The sequence below is a fragment of the Nicotiana tabacum genome, chromosome 7, assembly GCF_000715075.1.
Source record: "Nicotiana tabacum cultivar K326 chromosome 7, ASM71507v2, whole genome shotgun sequence".
NCBI lineage: Eukaryota > Viridiplantae > Streptophyta > Magnoliopsida > Solanales > Solanaceae > Nicotiana > Nicotiana tabacum.
Genome location: NC_134086.1, coordinates 42301123 through 42320537, shown reverse-complemented (window position 1 = coordinate 42320537; position 19415 = coordinate 42301123). Strand labels below are relative to the sequence as shown.

Below are 19415 nucleotides of genomic sequence, written 5' to 3'. Positions count from 1 at the left end.
GCATATTCCCCCTCTTGTAGAAAATTATATTATAATCGAATTAATTGTTTTTTGTTTACTAACTTGTTGAATCTTTTTGATATAATAGAAAGAGGAGTTCAAAAATTATTTTAGGTCATTGATCAGATTTTATGTGTGACATTCTAATTTATATAATCCTCTAATATAAATTCTTGACTCCACCGCTCGTAATGTGTCAATCTTCACCCTTTTGTTAATTATGGTATATTACTTCTAAATAATTACTAAAAATTTAAAAATGTCATCATATAGTACCTATCACAATATTATCTCCCTTTCCACTATTCCTCTTTTCGATAGTTTGTCTTGTTTTGTTTACTTCTGGCTTCTTTTTGGTGGTCAATTATGATATGGGTTATTTCACTCTTTTATATTTGGGGGGAAAATATAAATCGGCAATAGTTGAGAAAAAATTCAAAAACTTATATTTTACATACATGGCAATTAAATAATTATATTACCAAGCACTTAGTCCCGTTAAAATAGAGATGGTAGTTAATAATTCTTAAATTCAAGCAAAAATAAAAGGAAAGATGATGACTTTCATCCAAAACTAAACACTCTTTCAAATTTCGCGTCTGAAATAGGCATACTAATTAATGATACACAAATCCTACGAATCCACAAATGAATTACTGAACTTTCATGAATTACTACAATAAGAAAGTGATGGCTACTCTTCTTGAATTAAAATATACATTCACCCAACGTGTTCTCTTTAATAATATTGTTATTAGTTTTTAAGTTATACCCCACTAATAGTTATTTAACTTATATAATGTTGTTCATTTATTTCAATAAAACGTTAATTTAACATTACTTATAGATTTTAAAATTTCCAATTCTTTTTTTCCCGTATATTTATTTTGTATATATACGCATACATCATATAAAACGTGTAATGAATATACATACATATGATGCACATAATGTATATTAATATTATACACATCATATAATACTAGTATATGTATATTATATAATATTATTCTATTTTCAATGTATCTTGTTCTTTCATTCAAGATTTCATTATTTTCACTTCTTAAATTGTTTAAAATACTCGTATATTATAAGTTAATTTTTGAATATTAATATTTCAAAATCTCCCTTCTTATTTCAACGAAAAAGTATATGCATACAAATATAAATCATGTATAATTAATAATATGGTATAATATTAAAATAAATCATGTATATTTATCGTAAACACCCTTATATTCTGAAAAATATAAAATACACATATATAGTGGAAATATATAAGGTATATTTGTGGTATAATGTACATTATAGATTATTTACACGTTTGGTATAATTAAAAAAATCTTAAATGATATCTTGCTTCAGTTAAAGTATGTATCATTATTATACAAATGGTATAATGATGGTATTCCGTATATTTACGTTTTTTTTGTTTTTCTGTGTATATCTAACAAAGATATGTTAATGGTATATATGTGATAAGCTTTCATGGTTTGATGGTATATACAATTTTAAGTTGTACTATTTTTAGATGCAAAATCAAATCACAGGAAAATGCAAAAAGTTGGATCCAACAAATTGACATATTAATAAAAATGACATTTAGAGACATAGAAACGCATCTGGTTTCAGGAACTTGAAAATCCCTGTGAACGGAGGCTACAACTCCTTCTTTCTTCTTCAACAACTACTCTTTGTATCATACTGCATTGTAAGCACACCATGGTGGAGAAAAAAGGGATGAAGACGCAGGTTATTTTGGATGCGAAGCAAACCATGACAACTACAACGCGACATTGGCGAAGAAGTGCTCCTTTTAGGGGTGTGGCGGAGTTGTTGAAGGGCAACAGTCAGCTGACTGTTGTGCAGAGGTGGAGGTTCATGGTGGAGAGGTGACTATGAAGCTTTTGGGTACGATGGAGAAGAAGGAGAGTCAATGGTAGAGTGGCTGCTAGGATTTTGAAATGAAAAAAGTAATACTATTATATTATGAACTACTGAAATTGAAAAAGGATCACTAAACCTAATTATGACGAAATAGAATATGTTAAGTTTTTTTGTATATAGAGATATGAAATTTAGTTATTTTCATGAGATAACAAATATAATTATTTCCGTTAGAATTAGAGCATAAATGATTGCAACTTTTATTATAGTACTTTTCGAACAGAAAACTATATAATGGGTATTTACTTGGTTTTTAATACACTATTTTCTTATTTAAATTGTATTTTGGATACATAAATATAGGAGTATTTGATTTCTTTTAATTTCATCAGATAGTGAGATTTCAACTTTCCTAAAATTCTCTTCTCAAATTAAAGAAAAACTAAAAAAAAAGTAAAGAAAAGAAACAATAAATAAATAAATTAAATAAGTGCCAATCCAAGTTGCAATGTTCATCCATTAGTTATGTAATTTTCCCCCATCCTTTATTATTTTTCAAATACTTTCTTTCAGGTTCTTTTTCTTCACTTCTTTTTTTATCCTTAATCTTCCTCTCAAGTTTTAATTCTATAAATAGTCTCATATTCCATAAAAGTCAGGTGCATTACTTCTCTATCCTCTAATATTTTTTCTTTCCAACCTTTTTCTCCCTATGTCATTTTTCTCCTCTAAACTCTATTTTTTCTCCTCTTTCTTGTTGTTGCTTAGCAAAATTTCTTAATATTGATCGTGAGATTAGATACAAATTATTCAAGTTTTTGAAAGTAAAATTTACATATTTAAAAATTACATTAAAAAATATTATAAGTCATAATAATTTATAATTCAAAATACTTATAAAATATCTAAGAAGAATATGGTCAAAAGATCAACCTTGTAGACTTCCTAAATAGTAATGTTCTCACATAAACTGAATTATGGCGTAGAATTTTAGGCAAATACATAGAAAACAATAAATATATTAGTCACACAACTTAAAAGTAATGCAAGTATTAATGCTATTACGACACCAATTTAAAGTCATTGTAGAAAAATTGATCAAATATGCTTGCTATATGAAGAAGCAAAAGTTTTAGGGGCCGGAGGTGCATATACACATTAACTATGACGCTATTATATTTGTCTGAAACTATGACGCTATTAAAATTGTCCGAATTTGCTGGTGAACAGAGGATCTAAACAACAAAAAATAATACGAAGGACAAGAAAAGCATCTTTCACACGTAATAAAAGAAGACAAACTCATATTGAGAAATGACAAATTTATCATCCGAATTAGAGATAATGCAAGGACTTAATCAGCCAAACCAATATTTTCAGACTGCAGAGGCTTGGGTAGCATTTTAGATTGCGTGCAACAACTTAAAAGAACATGAAGAGCGATGGAGATTAATAGGTACTGATTTTGTGGAAAATTACATAAATATTATTAAAGAATATGATGCAATCATAAAATAAAAATTATAAGTAAAAATATAAATTTCTAAAGATGATGAATATTGATCCTATAACAATCTCTTGTGTCTTTTTTGTAAAGAGTATTGCTTTGTTATGAAATCATAAACTCATAATTATTGGTTATGTTTATTGCTTAGCTGCTAGACGGAATTGTATGCTTCAGTTGTGATTTATTGTGAAGGCAATTAGAAGAATATTGTACTCTTAAATTTCTAATAATTTTTTGGTAAGAAATTATAATTATGTTACATAGTTTATACCTGAACATCGCGAGTAAATTTTTGGTTAACATCATGATAGAAATCAGATCCATGCCCTTTTTAAACAGTAGTAGAATAATACTTTAAGACTTAAAAATTATATTGACTTGTTTGGTTATAAACATAGAAGCATGTACAACGTAAATATTAGAACATTTACATTACAGTTATGCTAATAAACTACTTAGGGAATGACTTTTAATGTAAATAAAGGGTAAAGTGGCATAAAAAGTAAAAACTTACCTAACATATGCTTGAAGTTTGGGTTATGAACACCCAAAAATATTGGCTTAGTGAGAAGAAGAAGAATCAATTGAAGGAGCTTTTAAAGGACCCTTCAATGAAAAAACAAAATTATGCCCTAAAAGAATTCCTTCTTTAACTTAAACCTATATTTAGATAGTTCAAGTAAAAAAAATATTTTATACATGGTAAAATTTTAATTGCTCTAAAGTTTTAAATACTACGATTTCATATCTAGTCCAAATAAAGAAAACTTTAATAACTAAAATTTTAATTAATTTTTATGTCCTAAATATTAGAAAAATAATTAATGACTAATTTTTCTCTAGTAATTTAATTTATTATAAAAATTATTAAAATTAGTGTTAATATTCATTTTTACTTCTCAAATAAAGATATTTTGTTTTGAAATCTTTTAGACCTTTTTTGCCTTGTATTGTAGATCAATGAATTTATAAAATATAAGGTACTGTTAAAAATAAAAGAAATAGATATTAGAGCTCTTAAAAGGAGGCATACACTCCTTTTTAACCCAGCATTTCGGGTTTCTAACTTATAACTCAACAATAATATAGACAAATTCTTGCGTTTAGTTATTTACCCATTCAATCTAAAGTAAATTTTAATTGATTTTAAAAGTTTAAATATTAATATTTCTTGGTTTTAATAAAGAAAGAGTTAATAATGAAAACTTTAGTTGATTTCAAATTCCTATATATTATGAAAATAACTAAATAACTATTTTCAGTAATTTTTTTAAGGTAAACGGATGAACGACATTTCGCCAAAGGACGTCGTGCTTTTGATATATTTTTAAAAGATAAAAAATATAATTTATTTTTAGATATTTGTGTTTGTATAATTATTAGTGTTTTTGACTCTTATCAACTACTTTTCTCTCTTATATTCTTAAATGTTTTCTTATTTAATTATTGTATTTATTGAGTGTAGTTTTTAAATATTATACTAAAAGGTTGATAAATGGAAAAATATTGTTTTAGTAGAAAAGTAGTTTAACTATAACATGGAAATATATTAGGCTTACAATTGAAAGCATTCTTCGATAGATCAACATTCATATGCTCAAGTGTTTTAAATTGAGACCATTTGATCGTTTATTCGTGAAACTGGTTGTATTTATTTATAGTTTTGTTACATACTCTAAAAGAAAACAAATTCTATAATATAAATATAAACTGATTTTTAAATTTTATAAATTAGGACTTTTTACACAACTAAATAAGGAAAGATTTATAAGTCAACCATACATTAATTTTCATGTCCTAAATATTAGGAAAATGACTAAAATGACGATTTTGTACAATGTAAACTTTATTTTAAAGGGTAAAAAAGGCCTTTGTGCTTTTAATATAATACTAGTTTCAGGGTACGCGCGTTGCGCGTGTATCCTAACGTGTGTACCTTATCTTAATAAGTTAAAATTTTAAAATATCACATAAATGTTATATTTAAAATTTGTGTCTGAGATATGTATAAGGTAGAAGTTAACGAAAAAATTTAAATTTTTTAAAATGATGATTGTTGATCCTATTTAGGTAACTCAATAATGTAAGAAAATTATCCTTGCATAAGTCGATCAATTGTCTTAATCAATATATTTAACTTAAAATTTATTTTAGTTTTATAATTTTATTACTTAATTTCTGAGGTTATCATGCTCCTTTTTATTATTAGTACACATATCCTTGAAGATTGAGGTTTTTTTTTTTCTTGAAAAACTATATATTCATATGTTAATTATAGAAGATATAAAATAGGATCAACTAACCGACAAATCTTTCTTATTTTTTCACCGAACGCCCAAAATTAAGATACTGACAAATTTTTTTTACCTGTTAAAAATATATTTTATACTGGACAAAATTATCATTTAACTATTTTTTTAGTATTTAAATTTGTATGTCAACTATAATCTTTTTATTAGATCTTTCATTATTTGAACTATACATAAAATCCTAATATGCAAGACTTTAGAATTAACTAAGATTAGCTTTTATAAATTTGTTCTAATATGTAGACTTTAGCTTTAGTTATAACGAACCAAGTATGTTTTAGCTCAACAAAAAGCTAAATATGTTCGTATGATTACGGTAAGACCGTAAGGCTTACCATAATCAAGTAAACTTTATATTGAATTCAAATATTATCATTAGATAATATTAACAAAATAAATCGATGTTACAATTATGAAACTTATATAGCGAAATAAAATTTACACCACATACATTCTAAGATCATTTATTTGAGAAAAATAATTTAATTAAGTATGTGATCAATTACTGTTGAAAATAGAACATGGTGTGAAACATCAATGTAATATCGACCTAGCACTTCAACTCAGATTGCTTGTGGACAACACATGACCAATATATTAATTTAGTTTAGGGGTTCCTTTCCTTTCTATTGTTTACGTATTTTATCATGACAACAACATTTACATTATTTTATCATGACAACAACATTTACATTATTTTATCATGGCCACATTTTTAATATACCTTAAAAAATTTTGCGTACAACTTATCAAAAAGAGTTGCCAAAAAATTATCAATTAGCTCGAATAATAAACATGAGGATAAACGAATAAACACATCAATATGAAATTTGAGAGATTATTAATCTTTCACATATAAATATACTTCTAGCAGCATTAGCCTAATTTAATGCTAGTGGTTATTAGACGAACAATGAATGAGATCTTAAAAGTTATTCCGCACATTAGAAATGGCTCTTATTTATTTCATCTATGTTATATGTTTTCTCTAACAAACAATGTAAGAACGCATCAAATAGATAATATTCAACTAATAAAGCTGACCAGAAGCATGTCGGAAAGGAATCACAAATTTCCAAAAAAAAAAAACGGCAATATCATATAACTAAATTGGAGATAAAATAATTTTAGTTGAACACGAGTATAACTTGAATATACCAATAGTTTAGAAAATATATTTATACTATTAGGTCATCCAACAAAAATCTACAAATAATCATTCATAAAAAAAGTAAGATCTATAATGGATTTTTCTTTAAGCTTATCAATCTTAAGCTGTCTAGAAAGCCTTAGCTCATTACACAATTTCAATCCTTCTTGTGTACAAACTCCTATAAGCTTACCATAGGTATAATATTATACAGAATCTCACCGCAACTACCAAAAAAAGTAAGATCTATAATCTGCTATAAAACTTAAAGATGAATATTACACTTACAATATAAGTTAAAACTCTTACAGTAAAATTTTTGGGATTGCGTCTTGCATAATGATTATTCAACATGAGTTCTTCTTAATTTTTAAATCTTTGTACATAGAGATCTAGGATAACTTTTTCTATGTGAGTAGAATTAAGGTTGAATGATTTTCAGTTTCGTTTCTTTTCCTAGGTACAAATTAACACTCACTTAATGCATATATTGGAATTATGATTCTACATGAAGTGTCGTTAGAGTGACACGACGGAATGTACTAACATACAATCTATGGATATAAAAATTATCAAAAACTAAAAGTGGTGCATAACTACATATCCCTAACATTAAAGTAGTACCAACTACCAACTAAAGTTGTACGCAAGTAAGAAACATACTAATACATTTTTCTTTCAAAGCAATGACACACAAAGCGCGATTGAGCTCTCAAGAATATAGAAACATAAAAAAATTATAAAAACATAGATCCACTAAAACCATGAGGTATACCAATAGGTAACATAAATCCTTGAAAATCCACATGAATCGCAACAAACAAAGAATGCATAATCAAATTTATAAACTAAAATGTCAAATATCCCAAGTTAGTTTGATATTAAGTGGAGAATCAGACCTGGTTAAAGTTGGTAAAGCAACATAATTGAGAGTCTAATCTGATAAGCAATAGATTTATGAGTTGTGGCAGAACTCAACTTTTCTTTCATTCTTAGAATTCTTTTATTGATGGTTTTCTAACCTATAGTAGGATTTTATTAAGATTCATTAATAAATCAAGCAAAGAAAACGTATTAGTTTAGAGTTATGTTAAGTAAGGAAACTTTGTATAATATAAAATCTTAATTGTTTTTAAGTCCAAAAATTTAGGAAAAATTTGATTTGATTTTAAAGTCATAAATATTATTAAAATACTCAAATGACTATCTTGTCCAGTATGAACTCTCTTTTTAAAGGATAAAAAAGGCGAATGACATTTCGTTAAGAGCCTTCGTGCTTTTAATATAGTATAGATAAATAGATATAGATATAGATATAGATACAAATTACACTCGTTATAAATTTTTAATAAAGGGCTTGAGCACAATAGTCAATAGGCCCAAAAGAGGTTGTGATCCAACCCAAATCAGGTGACTCGGCCCAAACAAATACCGGACCCCAGTCCAAAGGCGGGAAATCACATTTCACCAATAAGTGGCGGGAAGGTCGCTTCACAAAAGAAAATATAAATATTCTGAAAAGGTTCCAATTTTGTTGGTCTAAGCGGGTTCACTATAAATACTGAAAACGTATTAGACCGTTTTCGAGTCGGTCCATACTATAGTACCACTTACTTTCCTCTTAAGGTGTTTTCCTCCAGCAGAGAAAACCCTCAAACTCGCGTTTTGAAATCGGAGCAGATGGCGAAAAACTCGAGAGCGAAATCCTCGTCGGAGGAGCCATTTTCGGACGGTTCCGAGGAGGAGCAAGTCAACGATCAAGTCAACTATGAAGAAGACGAGGAGGAGCTTGAAGCCGTTGCTAGGTCCGCCGATGACTATGAAGAAGACGACGATGCTCCTGCATCCAACAGAGCCGACGACGATGACGAGGTGCGTTTATTGGCCGTTCTCTTTAGGCTTTGGTATTTTTTTTTTTGGAACTGTTATTTTGCAGATCTAAGTTTACATTAGAATTCTTCTTCGGTTTGGTGTTTTTGCTGAAATAGACGAGGAATAATGTTGTGTTACTGACGAATAATGATGTGTTACTGAGTGGATATTTTAAGTAAAGCTTCAAAGCATTAGAAAGGAATGTGAATATGCAACCATTGCAATAGAGCTGTTGTTACTGTTTTTAGCTCATTATTATTAAGTAATGCCCGATAATAATGTGCTAATGAATGGATATGTGAAATTTGAGGTGGTGTTGAAATGGCAGAAAGGAATGCAAATGTGAATTTAGAAGCTCTGGTCATTGTTACGAATTAAGGCCCAGTAACTATTCCCCAAGTTAGCAAACATCATAGACTTTCTAGTTTAGAGTTAATATTTCAAGTGAATTTCTGATGGCATAAAGGAAAAGGAAAGAACATTTCATCAAAGAAACAGAAGATCTTGTCCCTGATAAAACGTGTTGAAATAGCTCATCAATATGAATTATTCAATTTGTAGTATCTGTGAAGCTAAAGTGATGATGACTTTTAGGTGATTTAATGTAGCTTTATGAGAGTTATCTTAAGTTTGTTTTGCTACGCCACCTGTAGGAAGATGCTGCAGCTAATGAGATCTCAAAGCGTGAAAAAGCGAGGTTAAAAGAGATGCAGAGGCGTAAGAAGCAAAAGATACAGGATATGTTGGATGCACAGAATGCTGCCATAGAAGCTGATATGGTATCTTACTTAGACCAATTGCTGAGAGATCATGGGTTCTGCTCTTTTCAATTAGTTTCTTGTGAAGATGTGCCTTATGGAAATTTTATCTTTGGCAGAATAACAAGGGAAAGGGGCGTCTGAAGTATCTTTTGGAGCAAACAGAGTTGTTTGCACATTTTGCAAAAACTGACCAGTCTACTCCAGAAAAGAAGGCAAAAGGAAGGTACGTGTAATGCGGTTTTTGTATTTTTTATATGCAGGGACTTTAGTTTGAAAGCTGTCAGTGTGATTCTAGAGACCTGTTAGTAGATTTGGGATTCAGGTATTTTTGAGCCGTGCACCTTTTTAGGTGGTACAATCTGGAGGTTAATGCTTTGTGGAGAAAGGTCATCCGTGCCAAGTATGGACAAAATGGACTATGGTGCTCTAACATTGTTAATAGTTCACATGGGGTTGGGGTATGGAAGTCAATCAGACTTCACCAGAATACTCTGGCTGATAATACATCCATAAAGGTGGGTAATGGAAGGAAAACACTTTTCCGGAGTGATAACTGGTTAGGACATGGTCCTTTCAAAGATTTTTTTCCTAATTTTTTCAGCATTGCAACATCGCCTACATCCACTTTAGACAATGCCTGGGGTCATCAAGGATGGAATGTTACTTTTAGAAGGGCCTTGAATGATTGGGAATTAGAGAGGGTTGTGGATTTCTTTAATATCTTGGAACGTTTCCAAGGTCTTGGAGAAACTGAAGATAAACTCTGTTGGAACCTTTGCAGGAGTGGGAATTTTACGGTCAAATCCGCATACACTCTAATTGCCGCTTCAAACCAACAGTTAGAACAATGGCCCTGGAGGTATATATGGAAAGTAAAGGCACCGTTCAAGGTGGTATGCTTTTCATGGTTAGTTGCAAGAAAGGCTTGTCTAACCCAAGAGAACTTGAGAAGAAGAGGTTTTCAGCTATGCTCTAGATGCCTATTATGTGGTTCAGCTATAGAAACTAATAGCCACTTGTTTCTTCATTGTCCTTTTACTGACAAACTGTGGCAGCTCTTTCTTAATATTGTGGGCCTTAAATGGAGCATGCCAGCTAACACTTGTGAACTGTTGAAGTGTTGGAATTACAATGGGGATATAGTGAGACAGAAGAAATGGTGGCGATTGGTTCCTGCGTGCATATGGTGGACTGTCTGGAAGGAGAGAAATTTAAGAACTTTTGAAGACAGAAGCAATTCTTTACAGAAAATCAAGATGAAGTGTTTACTTTTGTTTCATTTCTGGTGCAAAGAAAGTTATGTTGAGGAGGCAGAATCTTTAGTAGACCTGATAGGTGCACTGTAATCCTAGGTTGACATAGCTGGTTTTTGTTCCTTGTAAATATGGCTTGGCACTGCCCTAGTGTTGTTTATTTTTAATATACTTGTTAACATTATAAAAAAAAAGGTGTTAGCGGTCAGGAAATAGAATGGGATAAAAGGAAGAAGGTTTACATATATGGATCCATTCTTGTTTGGTAGGTTTAGTCGGCAAATTGAAATCAACACATCCTAAATATTTTTGCTGTTTGAGTAACATGGTAAGGGAGATTCACTTTGTTTGTTTGGTTTTCAAGTGGCCACCTCCTCTTGAAATGGTGACTAGGGATTGTTGTCTCTACTCTTAGTACAGTTAGGGCAGGCTTACTCCCAAAAATAATAGTGGTTGTATTTTGCTTATTTTACAATTGACTGCTATATATTGTTATAGATGATTACATGATTGAACCTGATCCCTTCCAGTTGAATTGCTGTGTTATATGGAGAAGCTTGCTTCATTAATGTGATTTACTGCTTAAATTCTATATATGTACGATTGTCTTCTGTATGAATCCACTGATTAAACTTTTTCTTCAGGGGTCGTCATGCGTCAAAGATGACTGAAGAGGAAGAAGATGAAGAGTATCTCAAAGAAGAAGAGGGTGGGCTTGGAAATACACGGCTAGTGGCTCAGCCCTCTTGTAAGGACTTCCCCTGTATTTTAGCTTCTTGCTTTACACTGTATGTTTCAGCACAAGTATATTTATAGTATGAAACCTCTACCGGACTGTCTCAGAATTGCTTAGATCAGATGTAACCGGAATTGTTAATGATCTATCTGATCGAATATGTCCCTCCTTTCTAGAGATTTAAAATGTCTGGTTTAGTAATTCCCTTTATAATCCTTCTCTTTTATGATTTAGCCATATATATAGAAATCCTACTCAAGTTGAAAAAAATGTTTTTTTCAACCGTGCCTACAAACAGTACTTGTAAGAAAAGTGATTTCAATAATCTATTTGAGTACATTTTGTTTGATAAGGTTAGATAATCTCCTCAAACTTTACTTCGCCTATTTGAAGTTAATTTGTAAATCTTTGGAATTCTCTGCTAATTGAGAAATATTTATGTCTTATTCTGGGGAATTTAGTAAGCCTAGAGCCTGCAAGTTGTGTTATTGGCTAGGTAAATTTCAATCTCATTCCTGTACCACCAACTAAAGCAATCTAGATATCAGGTACTGTTGACTTAGATTGTGGGAATGTTCCTACTATGTTAGATGTAATGTGCTTGGTTTAAGTTCTAGAGGTACATCCATAGTTTAGTTTGCTGTATTGAAGGCATTATATATGTTTGAGGGTAATACGGTTAGGTTATACGAGTATGTGTGCAGAGTTTCAAAGAACTTGAGTTCCTTCTCTATGGTTGTATCTAATCAGCACTTGTTTAAACTGTGTAATCTTTACTTTGTATGAAGTCGCTGAGGAATAAATGAAGCTTAGGAACAATGGATCTCCTTAAATGTGTCCCCTATAGAATAGCTTAAGCTTTTAGATGAGTTGGTTGACACAATTCAATATAGTATTGGAGCATGCAGAGGTTCGTCCCGAGTTCGAGTCTGCTGCCATTTATCAAAAACTATTCCATGTTTTTGACCTAGGAGAATAGAATTGGGCCTACATGGAAGGGGCGTGTAGCAGATCTAAAATAATTCAATAAGAGTGTCTGCTCTGCAACATCTTGGACCTTCAAATGATGTGGTTCACACAATACGATATATTCTTTACTGAGGTTTTCCACTACTAGCATTTTACTTGAAAGTGCTAAAAGTCTGATAGCCTTGACCTTGTGGGCATTCTGGTGGAAAAGATCAAATTGAGTAGTGGAAATTTGAATTCCGTTGTGATTAATGCTTATATTTCCGACAAACTTCTTGTTTAATTCTCTCATTTCCTTGCCTCATTAAGGATGTAATGGTTCACGTGCGTGTTTATCAGGTATTCAAGGAAAGATGAGGGATTATCAACTTGCTGGTTTGAACTGGATGATACGGCTATATGAGAATGGCATAAATGGGATACTTGCTGATGAAATGGTCAGTGTTGTCACTTGAATTTTTTTGGGATATTCCTTTATCATTTTGTGCTTCGGGCTTTTTGGGAGACACATCTTGATTTAATTATTCCTGTAATTGCATAGGGTCTTGGTAAGACTTTGCAAACCATCTCCTTGATGGGGTACCTGCATGAGTTTAGAGGCATTACTGGTCCTCACATGGTTGTTGCGCCGAAATCCACGCTTGGCAATTGGATGAATGAAATCAAACGTTTTTGTCCTACTTTGCGTGCTGTAAAGTTCCTTGGAAACCCCGAAGAAAGGGTAAGCAGTTACAGAGTTCTCCTTCTTTCCCTTTTGTATATATCTTATTACTTCTCCTGACTATGCCGATGTTTCCCTTTTATAGAGATACATCCGAGAGGAGTTACTTGTTGCTGGGAGGTTTGATGTGTGTGTCACAAGTTTTGAGATGGCCATCAAAGAGAAATCTGCTTTACGTCGCTTTAGTTGGCGTTACATCATCATTGATGAGGCTCATAGAATCAAGAATGAAAATTCTCTTCTTTCCAAGACCATGAGGCTCTACAATACTAATTATAGGCTGTTGATCACAGGGACACCGCTTCAGGTGATTTTTGTCTTTGATGATTTTCTTTTTGTTTAGCAAGTAGTCCTTTTATACATGTCTCAATTTAGCCTGACCCTATCCTGAAATGCTTATTTACCTGTCCAAGAACTTTAAAATTGATATGGAATAGTGTTACCTTTTTGTAATTCATGTGGGGCATCTCTTTAGAAAACTAATCTATTTTTTCTCTTAATATATCAGATGTTATTTTATTAAGCTCTCCTATATCACTGCTTCTTAAACCTTTTCTCGGAATTTTTTATCATTTAAACCTTATCTTCGGTTTTGCAACAGTGAAATGCTAGTTTTTCATCTCTTAACTTTGTTAGACTGTACTATTCTCTGGTATGGATCTCTTTAATCTCATTACTTGATGTGCTGGGGGTCTATGCGATTGCACAGAATAATCTTCATGAGCTCTGGGCACTTCTGAACTTTTTGCTGCCTGAGATCTTTAGCTCGGCCGAGACATTTGATGAGTGGTTTCAAATATCTGGTGAGAATGACCAGCAGGAGGTGGTCCAGCAGCTTCATAAGGTATATTTGGCAGTAGTAGTTTGTATAATTGATAGTAGCAGTTTCGGCTATGTTGTAAGAAACAGTGTTCTAGTTGAGGGCATAAAGATAGATCAACTACGTGTGTGAGAGCTTGCAGTAGACTTGATCTCCATACTTTTTAAATCCCACTAAGAAAAATACTGTTTACAATTTTTTTTTTTTGTTCACAATTTGGGGCTGTATATCCGCTGACTTTCCAATTTTTGCTACATGATCAGGTCCTTCGTCCATTTCTTCTTCGGAGACTAAAGTCTGATGTTGAGAAAGGTTTGCCTCCAAAGAAGGAAACAATTCTTAAGGTTGGTATGTCCCAGATGCAGAAACACTACTATAGGGCTCTGTTGCAGAAAGATCTTGAGGTTGTTAATTCTGGAGGAGAGCGCAAGCGTCTTCTTAATATAGCAATGCAGCTCCGAAAATGTTGTAATCATCCATATCTTTTCCAAGGAGCTGAGCCAGGACCTCCATATACAACAGGAGAGCATCTCATAGAAAATGCTGGTAATATTTTATTTCTATAAATGAATAGGAAAACCTTATCAATTTTTGGTTGTAAGCTTTTCCTTATAATGCATGTTCTCAATGCAGGCAAAATGGTTCTTCTAGATAAGTTACTTCCTAAGCTGAAGGAACGTGGCTCTAGGGTTTTAATATTTTCACAGGTTTTTTATCTCTCTTTCTTGTTCTCGACATTCCTGCTATCTTTTTTCTAAATAGCTCATGTACAGATTTTCGGGCTGAACCTTTGCTTCAATATTATGATCTAGATGACACGGCTATTGGATATCCTCGAAGACTACCTGATGTACCGTGGTCACCAATATTGTCGGATTGATGGAAACACTGGTGGAGAAGATCGTGATGCTTCTATTGAGGCATTTAACAGTCCAGGGAGTGAAATTTTTTGCTTCTTATTGTCAACCAGAGCTGGCGGTCTTGGTATCAATCTTGCTACAGCAGATATTGTAATTCTTTATGACAGTGACTGGTGAGGGAGGATCTTATAAGTCTGGTTTTCAGAATCTGGAGAATAGATGATATCTGAGTCTATTGGGTTTCCTGTCATTGTATTACAGGAATCCACAGGTTGACTTGCAGGCGCAGGACCGTGCCCATAGGATTGGACAGAAGAAGGAGGTCCAAGTATTCCGTTTCTGCACTGAGGTTTGCTTTCTTTCTAGATGTGTTACTATACTGAAATAATGCCATCACTTTGGTCTCTGTAGTGACGGTTGACACATTCTTATTTCAATTAATTCAAATAGTACACAATTGAGGAAAAGGTGATTGAAAGGGCTTATAAAAAGCTGGCACTTGATGCATTGGTTATCCAGCAGGGACGGCTGGCTGAACAAAAGAGTAAGCTTTCATTCTTGTGTTATTGCTTTCTCTTGATTATATTTTAGATGTTAGAGTATACTGAATTTTGATCATCTATTGGCCGATCATGCAGCTGTTAATAAGGATGAGCTGCTGCAGATGGTGCGGTTTGGTGCTGAAATGGTATTCAGTTCCAAAGATAGTACTATTACAGATGAGGATATCGATAGAATCATTGCCAAAGGAGAAGAGGCAACAGCAGAACTTGATGCCAAGATGAAGAAGTTTACAGAAGATGCCATCAAGTTTAAGATGGATGACAGTATGCACTCTGCTCTTCTTTTTGGCTTGTGGGTTGTATCTTTTGGCTCTATATAATTGGTTGTGCTTTTTTGCTGTTCTAAACAATTTGGATTTTTTAACTAAGATTTGCCTACTTTTTGCAGCTGCTGACTTGTATGACTTTGATGACGAAAAGGTAAGGGTGTTTAACTTGATTAGTTATCTAACAATTCTTTGTTTCAGACATCTTTAGTGTGCTTATCTTTCGTCTTTCTGGTTTATGTATTGTTGATGAAGGATGAAAACAAGGTGGATTTCAAGAAAATTGCCAGTGAAAATTGGATAGAACCTCCAAAAAGAGAGAGAAAACGCAAGTATGATTTTTAGTTGCTAAGTTCACCTTTTGATGTATTTAGAGCTTAATTTATCATCATTTTAAATGACTTCTTTGCTGTCAGTTACTCAGAGTCCGAATACTTCAAGCAGACCATGCGACAAAGTGGTCCTGCAAGACCTAAAGAGCCCAGGATTCCTAGGATGCCTCAGTTGTAAGTTGATTGCAATCAGTTGTACTAATTTTACTCCTCCCATTTTTCCTAGTGCCATAAGCAATACTGAGTTCTCTGAGTTCCAGCTTTTCGCAAGTTTGCTGATCTTTATGCCAAAATTCTGTTTATTGACATATCTTAACATTCTTAGGCACGACTTTCAGTTCTTTAATACCCAGAGACTAAGTGAGCTGTACGAGAAGGAAGTGCGTTGTCTCATGGTGGGTTATGCCTCGGGATTTCCCAGGATTTCTTTTATTGACATCTTCGTATGTGCCTTTTTGTTTGGTATCTTAATTTTCCGTTTCATTTCAGCAAGCGCACCAGAAGAATCAATTAAAAGACACAATAGAAGTGGAAGAGCATGAAGGTATAATTCCTTTTTCCTTTTAAAGGAATTTTTTTCCCTCTAAAATTTGGATGTGGGGACACATTAGGGTCTACTTTGCTTTGTGAAATGTGCTAACAATTGTTGCATTGTAGATGTTGGAGAGCCTTTAACTGCTGAGGAACAGGAAGAAAAGGAGAAACTGTTGGAGGAGGTAAGTGGTTTATTAACTCATGATGGGGTTATATTTAGCTTTTATATGTATCAGAATTTGGCATTTTGTACTTGTAGGGATTTTCAACATGGAGTAGGAGAGACTTCAATGCTTTTATCAGGGCATGTGAGAAGTATGGTCGGAATGACATAAAAAGTATTGCTGCTGAAATGGAAGGAAAGACAGAGGAGGAGGTTGAAAGATATGCAAAAGTTTTCAAAGAAAGATACAAAGAGTTAAATGGTAAGTGGTAGTTAATTTGCAAATAAAGAAAGAATTACTCTAGTCTTTCCGGTCCAAAGAGAACATCCAATTGTTATATGAAATAATTGTTAACACGAGAGTGGTAAATACTATTTAAGTGTTAAGTGGTAAACATTTGGTGCACATGTTGCTTTCTTTTTATGGTCTAAGAATGGGGAAGGAGAGAGGAAACCCTATTTGAAAGTAGACTGTTTTTTGTCAATTAAATCAGTGTGCCTGAATGAGTAATTTGGATCCTATGCAACTGTTTATATTGTATTGGGTGGAATGCTGGTTATCGAAAAAAACTGACTTTTAATTTGGGAAGGGATTGCGTGCTGGCCATTCTTCCTTTGTCTAGGGTACATCCCCGTTTTGTTTGAGAGGCTAAGGAACTAGAGTCCAAAAAGCAAAAAGAAAATGTGTAATTTCCCCATCTTCCTCTAAAAATTGTGTAATATCTGTCATTTTTTGTTGCAAAAAGCCGCTCCATGGTGGCAATCCAAATATTCTTGTTTTAGCGCAAATTTTATAAATGGTAAGCTTGCAATAAGCTGCAAAATATGGTAACCCAAAGGTTCTTTATTGATCTAGTTACAAATATGGAGCAATATGGTTCTCATCTTCAGTATACACCACCACTTAATTATTTATGTGATTGCTCTTGTAACGCTCATGTTCCATGTAAAGATTTCTAACCTCCTAAGAGAAGATTAATCACACTTTATCCACATTAAAAATGTTACATACTTTTGCTAATAGTGTTATTTAAACAACTTTGACAGACTTCAACAATTTCAGTATTATTGAACTATTCAAAGTTATTTTTTTAAAAGATCTAACTATTCACAGTTAAATTGCTATTAAACATACTTTTCAACTATTAGCTTAATATTTTCTTCTATTTCTAGTGATATAGAAGTCAACATTGGCATCTTATTATATGTGCTCAGCCAAATGGTATTATATATATTGGGAACACATTTTGTGTATGTTAGATCTGTTACATGCAATGTCGTGCTAATTGATATTACAGAATTACAAAAAACGAGTGGACGGATAAGCTCTTGATGTTCGGGCAGGAAAGGAATAAAGTTCTGTCTTGTGGTTAATGTTTTTGCTTTAGATAGCATTTGGGGCATGCTTTTATTTGATGTTGGAGGCACGTTATTCTAATGGATGGTGTGTGTATAGATTATGATAGGATTATAAAGAATATCGAAAGAGGAGAGGCTAGAATTTCGCGGAAGGATGAGATCATGAAAACAATTGGGAAGAAGTTGGACCGCTACAAGAATCCATGGTTGGAGTTGAAGATCCAGTATGGTCAGAACAAAGGGAAATTGTATAATGAGGAGTGTGATCGCTTCATGGTAAGCGGACTAAAACTTTTGGTGCTTAATCTTTTACTTTATGTCTTTAGGATTTATGTATATGGAGATCATTTTGCAGTTATGTATGGTTCACAAGCTCGGCTACGGAAACTGGGATGAGCTGAAGGCTGCATTCCGCACATCACCTTTGTTTCGGTTTGATTGGTTTGTGAAGTCTCGAACCACTCAAGAACTTGCCAGAAGATGTGATGCACTTATTCGGTTGGTGGAGAGGGAAAACCAAGAGTTTGATGAGAGGGAGAGGCAGGCACGCAAAGAAAAGAAGCTTGCAAAGGTACTGGGACCTCTTAGTGCTGTTTACAGCATAAGATTACATTTGATGCTAAAAGCTTTTTGTATTTAACAGAACATGACACCAACAAAGCGCACTTTGGCAAGACAGGCAACTGAAAGCTCTCCTACCTTAAAGAAGCGGAAGCAGTCATCAATGGATGACTATGTGAGCTCGGTAAATATTTCTGCTGTCATTTTGTGTTTGTTTTTGTTTGAGTTCAAGATTGTGCTTAACTTTCGCAATCCCTCTGTTTACAGGGTAAGAGGAAGAAATGATGATCTTAACTTAGATAGCCTTCTCTTTTTGTGGTTTAGATCCTCTAGTATTTTGTTTAACCAGGTTGGTCAATCCGATGCTCTCTAGCTGCAATGTTGAGGGCATTGCGATTCTGTCTGGTGCAGAGGAGAATCAGAGTATTCAGATATGGTGTGTTAGTCCATTGTACAAAATCCAAATATACAATTCCATTAAGGCTAGTCTTATCACTGTGGCTGAACATTATGTAATGAAAATCAACGTACTAATTCATTGTTCTTGCCTGTCTGCTACTCCGCTCTTGTATGGTGTATATATTTGTACGCAATTTTCATTGGAAAAGAATAAGTTCTACCAATATTAAACAGTAGGTGCCTACAGGCAAATGTTAAATGAACTTACTGAACAACAGCAATAGAATTTTGAGATGCCAAGAGAATTAAGCTTGATCAGCCGAAAGTCAATATCCTGTTAAGTTCGAAGAAATGGGACATAAAGTTCGGAAAGTAATATTACGGCGACAAGCT

General features: G+C 32.9%; 1 protein-coding gene across 1 annotated transcript; it reads left to right on the top strand.

The window, feature by feature from the left end:
* Nucleotides 1-8346: 8346 nt before the first annotated feature.
* On the top strand, nucleotides 8347-19181 carry LOC107762995 (putative chromatin-remodeling complex ATPase chain). Its single transcript, XM_075257165.1, has 25 exons — nucleotides 8347-8725; nucleotides 9379-9504; nucleotides 9603-9709; nucleotides 11384-11487; nucleotides 12784-12881; nucleotides 12986-13165; nucleotides 13251-13472; nucleotides 13875-14009; nucleotides 14249-14531; nucleotides 14619-14692; nucleotides 14798-15018; nucleotides 15107-15194; nucleotides 15296-15389; nucleotides 15484-15672; nucleotides 15797-15828; nucleotides 15930-16006; nucleotides 16091-16180; nucleotides 16332-16401; nucleotides 16496-16550; nucleotides 16664-16722; nucleotides 16800-16965; nucleotides 18160-18338; nucleotides 18418-18633; nucleotides 18706-18807; nucleotides 18891-19181. The coding sequence occupies exons 1-25, from the start codon at nucleotides 8534-8536 to the stop codon at nucleotides 18906-18908; spliced, it is 3177 nt and encodes a 1058-aa protein (XP_075113266.1). The 5' UTR covers nucleotides 8347-8533; the 3' UTR covers nucleotides 18909-19181.
* Nucleotides 19182-19415: the final 234 nt, after the last annotated feature.